Source organism: Scyliorhinus torazame, chromosome 20, assembly GCF_047496885.1.
Source record: "Scyliorhinus torazame isolate Kashiwa2021f chromosome 20, sScyTor2.1, whole genome shotgun sequence".
In the NCBI taxonomy this organism is placed as follows: domain Eukaryota; kingdom Metazoa; phylum Chordata; class Chondrichthyes; order Carcharhiniformes; family Scyliorhinidae; genus Scyliorhinus; species Scyliorhinus torazame.
This window is the reverse complement of record NC_092726.1, coordinates 2131890-2151347: the sequence shown is the minus strand read 5'-3', so window position 1 is coordinate 2151347 and position 19458 is coordinate 2131890. Positions and strand designations below refer to the sequence as shown.

Here is a 19458-nt window from a genome sequence, read left to right as displayed (position 1 = left end):
TCAGTAACCCCTCTCCCCCAGCACCCTGTGTTACTGACTGTATCTCTACTGATGTTAATCCAGCTCGCTCACACTGTCACTCAGTAACCCCTCTCCCCCAGCACCCTGTGTTACTGACTGTGTCTCTACTGATGTTAGTCCAGCTCCCTCACACTGTCACTCAGTAACCCCTCTCCCCCAGCACCCTGTGTTACTGACTGTGTCTCTACTGATGTTAGTCCAGCTCCCTCACACTGTCACTCAGTAACCCCTCTCCCCCAGCACCCTGTGTTACTGACTGTATCTCTATCTGTGTTAATCCAGCTCCCTCACACTGTCACTCAGTAACCCCTCTCCCCCAGCACCCTGTGTTACTGACTGTATCTGTACTGATGTTAATCCAGCTCCCTCACACTGTCACTCAGTAACCCCTCTCCCCCAGCACCCTGTGTTACTGACTGTATCTGTACTGATGTTAATCCTGTTCCCTCACACTGTCACTCAGTAACCCCTCTCCCCCAGCATCCTGTGTTACTGACTGTATCTCTACTGATGTTAATCCAGTTCCCTCACACTGTCACTCAGTAACCCCTCTCCCCCAGCATCCTGTGTTACTGACTGTATCTCTACTGATGTTAATCCAGCTCCCTCACACTGTCACTCAGCAACCCCTCTCCCCCAGCACCCTGTGTTACTGACTGTATCTCTACTGATGTTAGTCCAGCTCCCTCACACTGTCACTCAGTAACCCCTCTCCCCCAGCACCCTGTGTTACTGACTGTATCTCTACTGATGTTAATCCAGCTCCCTCACACTGTCGCTCAGTAACCCCTCTCCCCCAGCACCCTGTGTTACTGACTGTATCTCTACTGATGTTAATCCAGCTCCCTCACACTGTCGCTCAGTAACCCCTCTCCCCCAGCACCCTGTGTTACTGACTGTATCTCTACTGATGTTAATCCAGCTCCCTCACACTGTCGTCCAGGAACCCTGTGAGTGTTCGAGGTGCTCTCAGTTATCAACTTTCACCGTTTAATAAAGTATAAATCCCATGGGGGAAATAGCAATGAAAATGTGACCATTAAATTTAATTGGAAGTCATTGAAACTCGTCTTTAAAGGGCTGGTGAGCCTGGCTTTTAAAGGGTGTCCTGTTTCTGTTCAGCATTAACAATCTGTGTCAGGAAGTGAGAGGGGAAAGGGAGCAATCCTGACCCTCAGCAGCCTCCCAAACACTCTGCTCCCCGCTCCCGCAGACACTGTTACAAGCTCAAAAACACCCGGCATTGTGGGAACACGTTGGACATTTAACAGGTTAATTCAGTGGCTGCTTTATGCTGGCCGCTGGAGGGTAGTTGCTTCACCTGGGAGTGAGAAGGTTCACTCACACTCTAGTGGCCGGTGTGTGGAGTCTGGGCTGGAACTGTGTGGGGGGGCCGCACTGTCAGAGCTGCGATGGTCTCTCACATCCCGTGGCCCGTGGTTTGAAGAAGGGCAGGGCATTCCTGCCCCATGTCCTTGTGACGATTTACCCCTCTGATAAAGTTTCTCTGGATGTGATCATATTGCCGTCTGTGGGATCTTGCTGTGTACAAATTGGCTGCTGCGTTTCCTGCATCTCAGCAGCGACTGCATTTGAAAGGCACTTACTGTGATGGAGGATAAACAGGAACCGTTTGCCTTCCCTCCCCGGATGCAGGAGTGGGTTACTTGATTAATAAGGGATCAGGGGTTATGGGGAGAAGGCAGGAGAATGGGGATGAGAAAATATCCGCCATGTTTGAATGGTGGAGTAGACTCGATGGGCCGAGTGGCCTAATTCAGCTCCTATGTCTTCTGGTTACGGAGCGGAGGGAACTGCCCCACCCTCTCGCTAGCTTCTCGCTGAACGGCTGGGTTGTAATGGGAGAAGGGTGTGCGGAAGTGCTGTCGGGAAACAGGGGCCCTCCCTGCCATTATCTGGATATCTGCTTTCCGTGGACAATGGATTTCTTAACCTCTGCCCCCAGCCCCGCCGTCACCCGCCTCCTGCTGTGAACATCAACTTTGCCGGTCACCTGTTCACCTGCTAGTCCGACCCAGCAGGGGGATCTCTCTCCTGAACCTCCCAAAAGTGGGGGCTAGCCTTTCGATGACACCTCACACCATCAGGACCCCCCCTGGTGCAACCCGAGTGAGTTGTCAGCCAATTAAATACTTTCTAAAGTGTGGTCGCCGCTGTCATGTCGGAAATGCAGTGCTCAACAAGCTCCCACAAACAAATTAGTGTCACAACTAGGCTTACATTAACACTGCAGTGAAGTTACTGTGAAAAGCCCCTAGTCGCCACATTCCGGCGCCTGTTCGGGTCACAGAGGGAGAATTCAGAATGTCCAATTCACCTAACAGCGCGTCTTTCAGGACTTGTGGGAGGAAACCGGAGCACCCGGAGGAAACCCACGCAGACACGGGGAGAACGTGCAGACTCCGCACAGACAGTGACCCAGCGGGGAATCGAACCTGGGACCCTGGAGCTCTGAAGCAACAGTGCTAACCACTGTGCTACCGTATTTACTCCAATGAGGTAATGGCCGGATAATCTAAGGGTTAAATATTGGTCAGGACGCTGGATAATTCACCTGCTTTTCTTCTCAAAAGAGCAGCTGTAGTTGGACAGATTCCTGGAGATTCTATCAGATCATTCTTGAAGAATGTGTCTCAGAGACTGGAGCGGTCTGGAAGACATGGGCTTGCCTCTCGAGCCAGTCCCCAGCGCCTGGTGACCTCCGGCCCACCGTTTACGGTCAGGGTTTGACACAGAGTGACCTGTCGGCCTCTGAGCTGTAGCAGCAGATCGCACAGTGAGAACGTCACACAGCAATGCCAGACAGCAGACTGTCCAGGACTTGTGTTGGGGGTCACACACACACAGGAGCAGATCCTGATGACACCGCGCTGCAGTAGCTAGAGAGGTCAGCGGGTCAGAGGTTAAGGAGTCCCGGAGTGCAGTCGGAGGTCAGGTTAGGTTAAGTACATAAGCGATAGACTGAAAGTAAAGCATGCTGTGAAGACTGAAAGAGGCGAAGGCCTCAGTTGACATGTGAGAGAAAACATGGGTTGTGCTGTCAGGAGAGAGATTCGTCTGCTTTCCAATCCTCCAGTGTTATCCTGGAACTTCCAGAAATTAAAGTCAAATCTGTGGGAAACATGTGAGCAAAAATCAATCCAAAAATTGTCTTTTTAGCTTGAAGACTCCTAATTCATTCCAATAAAATTGAGGGGAATATAAAGGTCTGTTTGAGCGGCTCGGGCGGAGGAACGATGTGATGGAATCTCCAACAATCTGTCCAAGCAGAGCTGACAACATCTGTCCTCATTGGCAATGAGAATGTGGAGGGCAGAGGAAACCGCTGAAGATCACTCGCATCCTTCTGAAGTGACATGGAATTAATAACCCGCAGCAGTTTTACAGCCAGAGTTTTACTTCAGTTACTGTTCAATCTCGCCCAACGACAGCAGTTTTAACACAAAACACTGCGAGGGGGTGGGGACGCGTACAGCGTAGAATCCCACACCGAAGCAGGAAGCAGACATTTGGGTTGCTGGCGCAGGTGGCATTGAAGAGAGCTGCTGGCTTTGGGAGGGGTCACAGCTGATTTGTTCCGTGTCTTTTCTTTCTGCAGGGACCTAAAGAACAATCTGATCAGCACCATCCAACCCGGAGCGTTCCAGGGGCTTCCGGCCCTCAAACGACTGTGAGTGATTCTCATTGTACTGGAGAGTGGACACTATGGCAGTGCGGAACCCCTCACCCTGCCCTCCCCATGTACCAACACGCCCTCCCCATGTACCAACACGCCCTCCCCATGTACCAACACGCCCTCCCCATGTACCAACACGCCCTCCCCATGTATCAACACTCCCTCCCCATGTACCGACCCCACACTCCCCATGTACCAACCCCACACTCCCCATGTACCAACCCCACACTCCCCATGTACCAACCCCGCACTCCCCATGTACCAACCCCACACTCCCCATGTACCAACCCGCACTCCCCATGTACCAACCCCGCCCTCCCCATGTACCAACCCGCACTCCCCATGTACCAACCCCGCCCTCCCCATGTACCAACCCCGCCCTCCCCATGTACCAACCCCGCACTCCCCATGTACTAACCCGCACTCCCCATGTACCAACCCCGCACTCCCCATGTAACAACCCCACACTCCCCATGTACCAACCCGGCCCTCCCCATGGACCAACCCCACACTCCCCATGTACCAACCCGCACTCCCCATGTACCAACCCCGCCCTCCCCATGTACCAACACGCCCTCCCCATGTACCAACCCCGCCCTCCCCATGTAACAACCCCGCACTCCCCATGTACCAACCCCGCACTCCCCATGTACTAACCCGCACTCCCCATGTACCAACCCCGCACTCCCCATGTAACAACCCCACACTCCCCATGTACCAACCCGGCCCTCCCCATGTACCAACCCCACACTCCCCATGTACCAACCCCGCACTCCCCATGTACCAACCCCACACTCCCCATGTACCAACCCGCACTCCCCATGTACCAACCCCACACTCCCCATGTACCAACCCGGCCCTCCCCATGTACCAACCCCACACTCCCCATGTACCAACCCCGCACTCCCCATGTACCAACCGCACACTCCCCATGTACCAAACCCACACTCCCCATGTACGAAACCCGCCCTCCCCATGTACCAACCCCGCACTCCCCATGTAGCAACCCCACACTCCCCATGTACCAACCCGCACTCCCCATGTGCCAACCCCACACTCCCCATGTACCAACCCCACACTCCCCATGTACCAACCCGCACTCCCCATGTACCAACCCCGCACTCCCCATGTAGCAACCCCACACTCCCCATGTACCAACCCGCACTCCCCATGTGCCAACCCCACACTCCCCATGTACCAACCCCACACTCCACATGTACCAACCCCACACTCCCCATGTACCAACCCCACACTCCCCATGTACCAACCCGCACTCCCCATGTACCAACCCACACTCCCCATGTAACAACCCCACACTCCCCATGTACCAACCCCGCACTCCCATGTACCAACCCCGCACTCCCCATGTACCAACACGCACTCCCCATGTACCAACCCCACACTCCCCATGTACCAACCCCGCACTCCCCATGTACCAACCCCGCACTCCCCATGTACCAACCCCACACTCCCCATGTACCAACCCCACACTCCCCATGTATCAACCCCGCACTCCCCATGTACCAACCCCACAATCCCCATGTACCAAACCGCACTCCCCATGTACCAAACCCACACTCCCGATGTACCAACCCCACACTCCCCATGTACCAACCCGCACTCCCCATGTACCAACCCCATACTCCCCATGTATCAACCCCGCACTCCCCATGTACTAACGCGCACTCACCATGTACCAACCCCACACTCCCCATGTACCAACCCGCACTCCCCATGTACCAACCCCGCACTCCCCATGTACCAACCCCGCACTCCCCATGTACCAACCCGCACTCCCCATGTACCAACCCCGCACTCCCCATGTACCAAACCCGCACTCCCCATGTACCAACCCCACACTCCCCACGTACCAACCCCGCACTCCCCATGTACCAACCCCACACTCCCCATGTACCAACCCCGCACTCCCCATGTACCAACCCCACACTCCCCATGTACCAACCCGCACTCCCCATGTACCAACCCCGCCCTCCCCATGTACCAACCCGCACTCCCCATGTACCAACCCCGCCCTCCCCATGTACCAACCCCGCCCTCCCCATGTACCAACCCCGCACTCCCCATGTACTAACCCGCACTCCCCATGTACCAACCCCGCACTCCCCATGTAACAACCCCACACTCCCCATGTACCAACCCGGCCCTCCCCATGGACCAACCCCACACTCCCCATGTACCAACCCGCACTCCCCATGTACCAACCCCGCCCTCCCCATGTACCAACACGCCCTCCCCATGTACCAACCCCGCCCTCCCCATGTAACAACCCCGCACTCCCCATGTACCAACCCCGCACTCCCCATGTACTAACCCGCACTCCCCATGTACCAACCCCGCACTCCCCATGTAACAACCCCACACTCCCCATGTACCAACCCGGCCCTCCCCATGTACCAACCCCACACTCCCCATGTACCAACCCCGCACTCCCCATGTACCAACCCCACACTCCCCATGTACCAACCCGCACTCCCCATGTACCAACCCCACACTCCCCATGTACCAACCCGGCCCTCCCCATGTACCAACCCCACACTCCCCATGTACCAACCCCGCACTCCCCATGTACCAACCGCACACTCCCCATGTACCAAACCCACACTCCCCATGTACGAAACCCGCCCTCCCCATGTACCAACCCCGCACTCCCCATGTAGCAACCCCACACTCCCCATGTACCAACCCGCACTCCCCATGTGCCAACCCCACACTCCCCATGTACCAACCCCACACTCCCCATGTACCAACCCGCACTCCCCATGTACCAACCCCGCACTCCCCATGTAGCAACCCCACACTCCCCATGTACCAACCCGCACTCCCCATGTGCCAACCCCACACTCCCCATGTACCAACCCCACACTCCACATGTACCAACCCCACACTCCCCATGTACCAACCCCACACTCCCCATGTACCAACCCGCACTCCCCATGTACCAACCCACACTCCCCATGTAACAACCCCACACTCCCCATGTACCAACCCCGCACTCCCATGTACCAACCCCGCACTCCCCATGTACCAACACGCACTCCCCATGTACCAACCCCACACTCCCCATGTACCAACCCCGCACTCCCCATGTACCAACCCCGCACTCCCCATGTACCAACCCCACACTCCCCATGTACCAACCCCACACTCCCCATGTATCAACCCCGCACTCCCCATGTACCAACCCCACAATCCCCATGTACCAAACCGCACTCCCCATGTACCAAACCCACACTCCCGATGTACCAACCCCACACTCCCCATGTACCAACCCGCACTCCCCATGTACCAACCCCATACTCCCCATGTATCAACCCCGCACTCCCCATGTACTAACGCGCACTCACCATGTACCAACCCCACACTCCCCATGTACCAACCCGCACTCCCCATGTACCAACCCCGCACTCCCCATGTACCAACCCCGCACTCCCCATGTACCAACCCGCACTCCCCATGTACCAACCCCGCACTCCCCATGTACCAAACCCGCACTCCCCATGTACCAACCCCACACTCCCCACGTACCAACCCCGCACTCCCCATGTACCAACCCCACACTCCCCATGTATCAACCCCGCACTCCCCATGTACCAACCCCACACTCCCCATGTACCAACCCCACACTCCACATGTACCAACCCCGCACTCCCCATGTACCAACCCCGCACTCCCCATGTACGAACCCCGCACTCCCCATGTACCAACCCCACACTCCCCATGTACCAACCCCACACTCCCCATGTACCAACCCCGCACTCCCCATGTGCCAACCCCGCACTCCCAATGTGCCAACCCCGCACTTCCCATGTACCAACCCCGCACTCCCCATGTACCAACCCCGCACTCCCCATGTACCAACCTCGCACTCCCCATGTACCAACCCCGCACTCCCCATGTACTAACCCCGCACTCCACATGTACCAATCTCGCACTCCCCATGTACCAACCCCGCACTCCCCATGTACTAACCCCGCACTCCACATGTACCAACCCCGCACTCCCCATGTACCAACCCGCACTCCCCATGTACCAACCCCGCACTCCCCATGTACCAACCCCACACTCCCCATGTACCAACCCCGCACTCCCCATGTGCCAACCCCACACTCCCCATGTACCAACCCCGCACTCCCCATGTACCAACCCCGCCCTCCCCATGTACCAACCCCGCACTCCCCATGTACCAACCCCGCACTCCCCATGTACCAACCCCACACTCCCCATGTACCAACCCCACACTCCCCATGTACCAACCCCACACTCCCATGTACCAACCCGCACTCCCCATGTACCAACCCCGCCCTCCCCATGTACCAACCCGCACTCCCCATGTACCAACCCCGCCCTCCCCATGTACCAACCCCGCCCTCCCCATGTACCAACCACGCACTCCCCATGTACTAACCCGCACTCCCCATGTACCAACCCCGCACTCCCCATGTAACAACCCCACACTCCCCATGTACCAACCCGGCCCTCCCCATGGACCAACCCCACACTCCCCATGTACCAACCCGCACTCCCCATGTACCAACCCCGCCCTCCCCATGTACCAACACGCCCTCCCCATGTACCAACCCCGCCCTCCCCATGTAACAACCCCGCACTCCCCATGTACCAACCCTGCACTCCCCATGTACTAACCCGCACTCCCCATGTACCAACCCCGCACTCCCCATGTAACAACCCCACACTCCCCATGTACCAACCCGGCCCTCCCCATGTACCAACCCCACACTCCCCATGTACCAACCCCGCACTCCCCATGTACCAACCCCACACTCCCCATGTACCAACCCGCACTCCCCATGTACCAACCCCACACTCCCCATGTACCAACCCGGCCCTCCCCATGTACCAACCCCACACTCCCCATGTACCAACCCCGCACTCCCCATGTACCAACCGCACACTCCCCATGTACCAAACCCACACTCCCCATGTACCAAACCCGCCCTCCCCATGTACCAACCCCGCACTCCCCATGTAGCAACCCCACACTCCCCATGTACCAACCCGCACTCCCCATGTGCCAACCCCACACTCCCCATGTACCAACCCCACACTCCCCATGTACCAACCTGCACTCCCCATGTACCAACCCCACACTCCCCATGTAACAACCCCACACTCCACATGTACCAACCCCACACTCCCCATGTACCAACCCCACACTCCCCATGTACCAACCCGCACTCCCCATGTACCAACCCACACTCCCCATGTAACAACCCCACACTCCCCATGTACCAACCCCGCACTCCCATGTACCAACCCCGCACTCCCCATGTACCAACACGCACTCCCCATGTACCAACCCCACACTCCCCATGTACCAACCCCGCACTCCCCATGTACCAACCCCACACTCCCCATGTACCAACCCCGCACTCCCCATGTACCAACCCCACACTCCCCATGTACCAACCCCACACTCCCCATGTATCAACCCCGCACTCCCCATGTACCAACCCCACACTCCCCATGTACCAAACCGCACTCCCCATGTACCAAACCCACACTCCCCATGTACCAATCCCACACTCCCCATGTACCAACCCGCACTCCCCATGTACCAACCCCACACTCCCCATGTATCAACCCCGCACTCCCCATGTACTAACGCGCACTCACCATGTACCAACCCCACACTCCCCATGTACCAACCCGCAATCCCCATGTACCAACCCCGCACTCCCTATGTACCAACCCCGCACTCCCCATGTACCAACCCGCACTCCCCATGTACCAACCCCGCACTCCCCATGTACCAACCCCGCACTCCCCACATACCAACCCCACACTCCCCACGTACCAACCCCGCACTCCCCATGTACCAACCCCACACTCCCCATGTATCAACCCCGCACTCCCCATGTACCAACCCCACACTCCCCATGTACCAACCCCACACTCCCCATGTACCAACCCCGCACTCCCCATGTACCAACCCCGCACTCCCCATGTACGAACCCCGCACTCCCCATGTACCAACCCCACACTCCCCATGTACCAACCCCACACTCCCCATGTACCAACCCCGCACTCCCCATGTGCCAACCCCGCACTCCCAATGTGCCAACCCCACACTTCCCATGTACCAACCCCGCACTCCCCATGTACCAACCCCGCACTCCCCATGTACCAACCTCGCACTCCCCATGTACCAACCCCGCACTCCCCATGTACTAACCCCGCACTCCACATGTACCAACCTCGCACTCCCCATGTACCAACCCCGCACTCCCCATGTACTAACCCCGCACTCCACATGTACCAACCCCGCACTCCCCATGTACCAACCCGCACTCCCCATGTACCAACCCCGCACTCCCCATGTACCAACCCCGCACCCCCACTCCCCAGTATGTACCAACCCCACACTCCCCATGTACCAACCCCACTCCCCATCCACACTCCCCATGTACCAACCCCACACTCCCCATGTACCAACCCCGCACTCCCCATGTACCAACCCCACACTCCCCATGTACCAACCCCGCACTCCCCATGTACCAACCCCGCACTCCCCATGTACCAACCCCGCACTCCCCATGTAACAACCCCACACTCCCCATGTATCAACCCCGCACTCCCCATGTACCAACCCCACCCTCCCCATGTACCAACCCCGCACTCCCCATGTACCAACCCCACACTCCCCATGTACCAAACCCACACTCCCCATGTACCAACCCCGCCCTCCCCATGAACAAAATCCCGCACTCCCCATGCACCAACCCCGCACTCCCCTTGTACCAACCCCGCACTCCCCATGTACCAACCCCGCACTCCCCATGTACCAACCCCACACTCCCCATGTACCAACCCCGCACTCCCCATGTACCAACCCCGCCCTCCCCATGTACCAACCCCGCACTCCCCTTGTACCAACCCCGCACTCCCCTTGTACCAACCCCGCACTCCCCATGTACCAACCCCACACTCCCCAGGAACCCACCCCGCACTCCCCACGTACCAACCCCACACTCCCCATGTACCAACCCCACACTCCCCATGTACCAACCCCACACTCCCCATGTAACAACCCCGCCCTCCCCATGTAACAACCCCGCCCTCCCCATGTACCAACCCCACACTCCCCATGTACCAACCCCACACTCCCCATGTACCAACCCCACACTCCCCATGTACCAACCCCACACTCCCCATGTACCAACCCCACACTCCCCATGTACCAACCCCGCACTCCCCATGTACCAACCCCGCACTCCCCATGTACCAACCCCACACTCCCCATGTACCAACCCCACACTCCCCATGTACCAACCCCACACTCCCATGTACCAACCCCACACTCCCCATGTACCAACCCCGCACTCCCCATGTACCAACCCCGCCCTCCCCATGTACCAACCCCGCACTCCCCATGTACCAACCCCACACTCCCCATGTACCAACCCCACACTCCCCATGTACCAACCCCGCCCTCCCAATGTACCCACCCCGCCCTCCCCATGTACCCACCCCACACTCCCCATGTACCAACCCCACACTCCCCATGTACCAACCCCGCCCTCCCAATGTACCCACCCCACACTCCCCATGTACCAACCCCGCACTCCCCATGTACCAACCCCACACTCCCCATGTACCAACCCCACACTCCCCATGTACCAACCCCACACTCCCATGTACCAACCCCACACTCCCCATGTACCAACCCCGCACTCCCCATGTACCAACCCCGCACTCCCCATGTACCAACCTCGCACTCCCCATGTACCAACCCCGCACTCCCCATGTACTAACCCCGCACTCCACATGTACCAACCTCGCACTCCCCATGTACCAACCCCGCACTCCCCATGTACTAACCCCGCACTCCACATGTACCAACCCCGCACTCCCCATGTACCAACCCGCACTCCCCATGTACCAACCCCGCACTCCCCATGTACCAACCCCGCACTCCCCATGTACCAACCCCTCACTCCCCATGTAACAAACCCACACTCCCCATGTACCAACCCCACACTCCCCATGTACCAACCCCGCACTCCCCATGTACCAACCCCACACTCCCCATGTACCAACCCCGCCCTCCCCATGTACCAACCGCGCACTCCCCATGTATCAACCCCACACTCCCCATGTACCAACCCCACACTCCCCATGTACCAACCCCGCACTCCCCATGTACCAACCCCACACTCCCCATGTACCAACCCCGCACTCCCCATGTACCAACCCCGCACTCCCCATGTACCAACCCCGCACTCCCCATGTAACAACCCCACACTCCCCATGTATCAACCCCGCACTCCCCATGTACCAACCCCACCCTCCCCATGTACCAACCCCGCACTCCCCATGTACCAACCCCACACTCCCCATGTACCAAACCCACACTCCCCATGTACCAACCCCGCCCTCCCCATGAACAAAATCCCGCACTCCCCATGCACCAACCCCGCACTCCCCTTGTACCAACCCCGCACTCCCCATGTACCAACCCCGCACTCCCCATGTACCAACCCCACACTCCCCATGTACCAACCCCGCACTCCCCATGTACCAACCCCGCCCTCCCCATGTACCAACCCCGCACTCCCCTTGTACCAACCCCGCACTCCCCTTGTACCAACCCCGCACTCCCCATGTACCAACCCCACACTCCCCAGGAACCCACCCCGCACTCCCCACGTACCAACCCCACACTCCCCATGTACCAACCCCACACTCCCCATGTACCAACCCCACACTCCCCATGTAACAACCCCGCCCTCCCCATGTAACAACCCCGCCCTCCCCATGTACCAACCCCACACTCCCCATGTACCAACCCCACACTCCCCATGTACCAACCCCACACTCCCCATGTACCAACCCCACACTCCCCATGTACCAACCCCACACTCCCCATGTACCAACCCCGCACTCCCCATGTACCAACCCCGCACTCCCCATGTACCAACCCCACACTCCCCATGTACCAACCCCACACTCCCCATGTACCAACCCCACACTCCCATGTACCAACCCCACACTCCCCATGTACCAACCCCGCACTCCCCATGTACCAACCCCGCCCTCCCCATGTACCAACCCCGCACTCCCCATGTACCAACCCCACACTCCCCATGTACCAACCCCACACTCCCCATGTACCAACCCCGCCCTCCCAATGTACCCACCCCGCCCTCCCCATGTACCCACCCCACACTCCCCATGTACCAACCCCACACTCCCCATGTACCAACCCCGCCCTCCCAATGTACCCACCCCACACTCCCCATGTACCAACCCCGCACTCCCCATGTACCAACCCCACACTCCCCATGTACCAACCCCACACTCCCCATGTACCAACCCCACACTCCCATGTACCAACCCCACACTCCCCATGTACCAACCCCGCACTCCCCATGTACCAACCCCGCCCTCCCCATGTACCAACCCCGCACTCCCCATGTACCAACCCCGCCCTACCCATGTACCAACCCCACACTCCCCATGTACCAACCCCGCCCTCCCAATGTACCCACCCCGCCCTCCCCATGTACCCACCCCACACTCCCCATGTACCAACCCCACACTCCCCATGTACCAACCCCGCCCTCCCAATGTACCCACCCCGCACTCCCCACGTACCATCCCCACATTTTCCTGCGCGCCGGCCCCTGAACCCCGTGCCACATTACGTCGGAGCCGGCACGTTGAGGGAGGCCACCGCGCATGCGCGGGTTGGCGCTGGCGCCGCTGCGCATGTGCGGGTTCCGGGGCGCCCAGTTGGCGCCGGGATGGGAGGCTGGAGCGGCGTGAACCTCTCCAGTGCCGTGCTGGCCCCCTGAGGGAGCCTGAATCTGTACTCCCAGCGGCCCGTTCACGCCATCGCGAAACGCGACGGCCTTTCCGACGGCGTGGGCACTCTGCCGCCGAATGGGAGAATTCCGCCACACGTCTTTCGGGACTGCGGGAGGAAACCGGAGCACCCGGAGGAACCCCACGCACACACGGGGAGAACGTGCAGACTCCGCACAGACAGTGACCCAAGCCGGGAATCGAACCTGGGACCCTGGAGCCGTGAAGCAGCAGTGCTAACCACTGTGCTACCCTGCTGCCCATGAACTCTCACCTTTATGTGTAAGAATTCACTTTCTCCCATAATATACACTCGAGAAACTTGCTGACGATGGAGGTTGACCTGACTGCTTCACGGCTGTAAAGTTGGCGTGGGAGTCAGCCTTTGGATGTGATTTCACACATTTACCTCTGCACACTGTGAAAATGTGCCCGGTTTTTATTAATTGTCTTGCTATTTTTAATGGCAGGGACCTCTCCAATAACAGAATTGGATGTCTGAACCCTGCTATGTTCCAGAGCCTAACAAGTCTGACTAAACTGTGAGTATTTGTGACACTTTTAGCTGACTTTCTGCGATCCGTTCTGTGTCCGTGACGGGCTCGTCCCTCTCGCAGTCGACACGGTCAGGAGGAGATTCCATTCAGCAGTTCAGCCCATCGAATGGTGTTGCTGCAGGAAGTGAGGAACTGTTGCAGGTGGCAGGCGGGGCAGTAAAGCAGAGGACACAAGATTGAAGTTGATTGGGAAAAGGACCAGCGATGGGATGAGGAAAAGATTTAGCCAACAAGTTGTTATAACCAGGGATGTGCTGGCACCCTGACGTTAGTCAGGCAGTGCCCTTTGGGTGTTTACCTTCAGAGAGGGTACTTTTGTGGGTAAGTGGTCACCCTCAGTGGAGCGTGAGGTACGTACAGCTCTCAAATGGTGCACAGCCGATCGCCCTATCAGCAGTGAGATAGGTGACCCGTTCATCCTTTCTCATAGTTGTGGGCTGAAGAATGAACCTTGGCTGAAAGTCGTGTAGAGCTCCCCTGCTTTAGTGATAGTAGAGTGGGACCTTCGGCCTTCATAGCCACATAGCAATTAGGAGCAGAATGAGGCCACTCGGCCCCTCCAGCCAGCTTCGCCATTCAATAAGATCTGGTTGTAACCTCAGCTCCACATTCTGTCCACTTACAACAACCTTTGGCTCCCTTGCCAGTCAACAATCTCTCAACCTCTGCTTTAAAAACACTCCGTGACCCTGCCCCCACTACAGTCCAGCAAAGAGCGTGCCAAAGATTCGCCAGCCTCTGAGAGAACAACGTTACTCGGTCTTGAATTGGGGATCTCCTTGTTTTTAAACCGTGTCCCCCTCGCCTGCTCTACAGGGCAAGCTTCCTCTCCGCCTCCACCCCGTCAAGGCCCCTCAGAATCTTAGATGTTTCAACAAGATCACTTCTCCTTCCTCTCAACCCCAATGGGCACAGGCCCAACCTGGCCGGCCTTCCCCACGTAAGATAACCCCCCCCCCCCAATCCCAGTGTCAGTCTAGCTAACCTTCTCTGAACTGCTTCCAATGTAATCACATCTCCTTCAATAAGGACACCAAATCTGTCCACAGTACTCCAGATGTGGTCTTACCCTGTACAACTGCAACCAAACATCCCAACTTTCAGATTCCATTTCCCTTGCTCGAAAACCAACAATCTATGTGTCTTCCTGATCACTCTCTGTACCTGCAGACCAACCTTTTATTATTGAGCACCAGTACATCCAGGGCCCTCCGCAGCGCTGAGTTCTGCACTCTCTCTATTTAAACAGGATCCGTCTTTCTATTATTCCTGCCAAAATGAATGATTTCCAACATTATACTCCACATTTCACTTAAACTTGTCTGTTTCATTGCAGACTCCTTGGGCGCGATTCTCCGACCCCCCCACCGGGTCGGAGTATCGGCGGGGGCCGGCGTGAATCCCGCCCCCGCCGTGTCCCGAATTCTCCACCCCCGGCGATTCTCCGGCCCGCGATGGGCCGATGTCCCGTCGCTGTCAACCCTGTCCCGCCGGCGTGGATTGAACCACCTTTCGAACGGCGGGACAAGGCGGTGCGGGCGTGCTCCGGGGTCCTGGGGGGGGGGGGGCGCGGGGCGATCTGGCCCCGGGGGGTGCCCCCACGGTGGCCTGGCCCGCGATCAGGGCCCACCGATCCGCCGGCGGGCCTGCGCCGTGGGGGCACTCTTTTCCTTCCGCCTTCGCCATGGTCTTCACTATGGCGGAGGCGGACGAGACCCCCTCCACTGCGCATGCGCGGGGATGCCGTGAGCGGCCGCTGACGCTCCCGCGCATGCGTCGCACGGCAAAGTCATTTCCGCGCCAGCTGGCGGGGCGGAAATCAGTCCGGCGCGGGCCTAGCCCCTCAAGGTGAGGGCTCGGCCCCTCAAGCTGCGGAGAATTCCGCACCTTTGGGGCGGCGCGATGCCGGACTGATTCGCGCCGTTTTTGGCGCCGTACGGCGGACATCGCGCCGATTGCAGAGAATCCCGCCCCTTATGTCCTCTTTGCAACTTACTCTCCAACCTGATCAGAAACTTTAGTAACCGATACATTTGGTCCCTTCTCCAAGTCATGGGTAAGAAGCTGTGAATGGTCGAAGCCCCAGCAGTGATCCCTGTGGCACTCCACTCAACATATCCTGCCAATCTGAAAATGACCCATTTATGCTGACCCTCTGCTTCCTCTTGGCTAACCAATCCTCTATCCACTCTAACATGTTACCCCAACACCATGACCTCTTATTTTGTGTAGTAACCTTTGACGCATTTGCCAAATGCCTACTGGAAATCTAGGTACAGCACATTCCCAGGTTCCCCTTTATCCATGTTGCTAGATCTCCAGTAAATTAGAAATGATTTCCCTTTCACAAAACCATGTTGACCCTGCCTGATTCCATTGTGATTACTTCTTTCGTTATAGATTCCAGCAGTTTCCCTGTGACAGATGTTCAGCTAACTGGCCTGTAGTCCCCTGCTCTCTGCCCCCTTCCTTTCTTGAATCAAGGAGTCAAGTTGGCTGTGATGCAATCCGATGGGACTGTTCCAGAATCAAGGGAATTTGGGAGAATTAAAACCAGTGGATCTGCTACCTCGGCAGCCACTTCTTTCCAGACTCCAGCATGAAGTCCATCGAGACCTGGGGCCCGAATCACTTTCTCAGACCCCTTTCCCTGCTAATTGTAATTGTTATAAATTCCTCTCTCCCTTTCACCTCTTGAAGCAGACTTATTTCTGGGGTGTTATTTGTATCCTCTGCAGTAAATCCGGAGAATCCCTACAGTGCAGAAGGAGGCCATTCGGCCCATCGAGTCAGCACCCACCCTCCGAAAGAGCCAGTCTTTCTTGGCCCACCCCCCTGCCCTATTCCTGTAACCCTGTGCATTGGTCAGTGCCAATCGCCCCAACCTGCGCATCTTTGGACTGTGGGAGGAGACCGGAGCACCCGGAGGAAATTCAGGCAGACACGGGGAGAACGTGCAGACTCTGCACAGTCACCCGAGGCCGGAATTGAACCCATGTCCCTGGCGCTGTGAGGCAGCAGTGCTAATCACCATGCCACTGCTTTGCAGAATTATATGCTTTTGCTCTCAATTTAATGGTATCTTTAACTTCTTTAGTTAGCCAGACATATGTCCTTCCAATCGAGTCTCTCTTTCTCACATGAATGTAACTCTCTGAATAATCTGAAATATCCCCTTCAACGTCTGATGCTTCATCTCTACTGACCTGTCCCTTAACCTAATCTCCCAGTTCACTTTAGCCAGCTGCGTTGTCATGTCCTCATGATTGCCTTTAATTAAGTTTAAAACGCTAGTCTTAAATCCACTCCTCCCTCGCTCAAACTGAATGTGGAATTCAATCATCTTCTGATCACTGCTACCCAGAGAGCCTTCACGATGGGTCATTGATTAATTCTACACATGACCAGATCTGGTACAGCCTGCTCTCTGCTTGGTGCTGAATCAGACTGCTCCAGGAATCTATCCTGAAAACACTCATTATCTATGCTCCCTTTGCCAATCTGATCGGTCCATCCTCTAGATTAAAATCACCCAGGATCACTGGGATCAATGGGACCAATGGGATCGCAATTCACCTGGTACATGGGAAGTGCGGGTTGGTACATGGGGAGTGTGGGGGGGGGGGGGATCCACTCTGGGTGTCTGCACAGAGTACGGTCACACTACTGTACCGCAAGCTTGGGGCATCCTTCTGCTTCTCTTACTGCACGAAAAATAATAGCTTATTCTGTCTCCTCCTCAACAGAATAAGCTTCCCCTTCAAAACTGACTATTGTATTGAATAGCAACAGCAATAACTTGTATTTATATAGAACGTTTAAGCCAAGGTGCTCCCCAGAAACCTTATGAAGCAAAATTAGACGCAGTGCCACTTGAGAAGATAATAATGCCCTGGACCAAAGGATGATTAAAGAGTTTGGTGCTGAGGAATGTCTGAGGAGAGGTTCAGGCTGGGAATTCTAGAATTCCAGGGCTGAAGAGCCCAGAGAGCTGAAGCCACAGCGACCAATGGGATCGCAATTCAAACGGGGCATGCACGGGAACTGGAGGCACGCAGGGATCTCGGGGGATTGTAGGGCTGGTGGAGTTTACAGAGATAGGGCGGGGCGAAGCTAACAAGGGTGAGGGTTGGAACTGCTTGGAGTGGGATGGACCCTGCGCTGCGTTATCAATATTTCTGTTGTTAAGTTGTCAGTGTTTCGCACATTGCTCTGGGAATTTCTAACAGCTGATTATTTACACAGGAATCTCTCGGGGAACATCTTCTCCACCCTCTCCCCAGAACTCTTCGCCGCCTTGGTTTCTCTTAAAGCTGTGTGAGTATGATGGAGCTTGCACAAATTTGTGATCTCCTTTCACTCTTCTTTTGCCTCTGGAGCCAAAGTGACCTTCCCTCCTGCCTCCAGAGGTACAGGTCCTACTGCATTGTGCTAAATCTGGGTCCATCCCTCATGCTGGGGTTTTCGGTGATTATCAAGGCGGAGTGTAAATCCCAATGTACGAGCTCAGTGTGACTCCGCTCCCCTACAGAACCCACAAAAATATCCTGCAATTGAATAACATTCTCCATTCACGGTTTGAATAGATGCTTAAAACTATCTCTGACATGTTAATAATCTTACCTCTGTGTGCACTTACTGTCAACGAAACCTTCATTCCTGTTGTAATGGGTTTGTATCGACCTCTTTCCGTGAGAAATTCTTGAGCCCATATTAATAATGGAAATTGCCTATGTAAACCTGTCACACTGTAATTACGCCCTCCCTCCAGTGATGGCGCTATCGCACCACTGTTTCTCCCCTTCACCAAGGCAGAAGAATGCCTTTTCTTCAACTCCACTCTGCTTTCCAAATTGGCCTGTATTTTACTATAACTTGTAGTCATATCAAAACAGTATCATACTCTACAATAAAATTTGGGAATCTGAAGGTCTCTGAAAAGACTGGAACCAGGCAGTTGGAATTTCTCCGGCAGCTCCTTAAAAGTGGCAAACCTCCCCCTCCACAAACAGGCTCCAAACCTCTGCAAACCCTTCCCCTCCACGACTTAAACGTCGAGTCTAAACCCGCTGGCAGGGAAAGGTGGTTGCAGATGGGGACTAGTGAAGGCAGGGAACAGAACTTAAAATGCTGCCGGAACTGTTTCCCAATTCTCAGGATGGACACCACCACAGGATCCAGGGAAAGCTTCCCGGAGAGAAAGGTGACTCTGCGGTTACTGTGGCACCAAGGCTGGAAGCCGTGCAGGAGCTCGCTTCCATTTTCGGGGTATCAGACTCACCGGTGCTGCAGACGGGGTGAAGAGGGATGTCCTCGCCTTCACCTCGTTGATAGCCC

At 56.5% G+C, this 19458-nt stretch overlaps 1 protein-coding gene across 1 annotated transcript in view; it reads left to right on the top strand.

The window, feature by feature from the left end:
* Positions 1 to 19458, top strand: part of LOC140396817 (adhesion G protein-coupled receptor A2-like) — a 300618-nt gene that overhangs the window by 215833 nt on the left and 65327 nt on the right. The window contains 3 exon segments of the mRNA XM_072485571.1: positions 3641 to 3712; positions 14035 to 14106; positions 18367 to 18438. Of these exon segments, the coding sequence (XP_072341672.1) occupies positions 3641 to 3712; positions 14035 to 14106; positions 18367 to 18438 (216 nt within the window).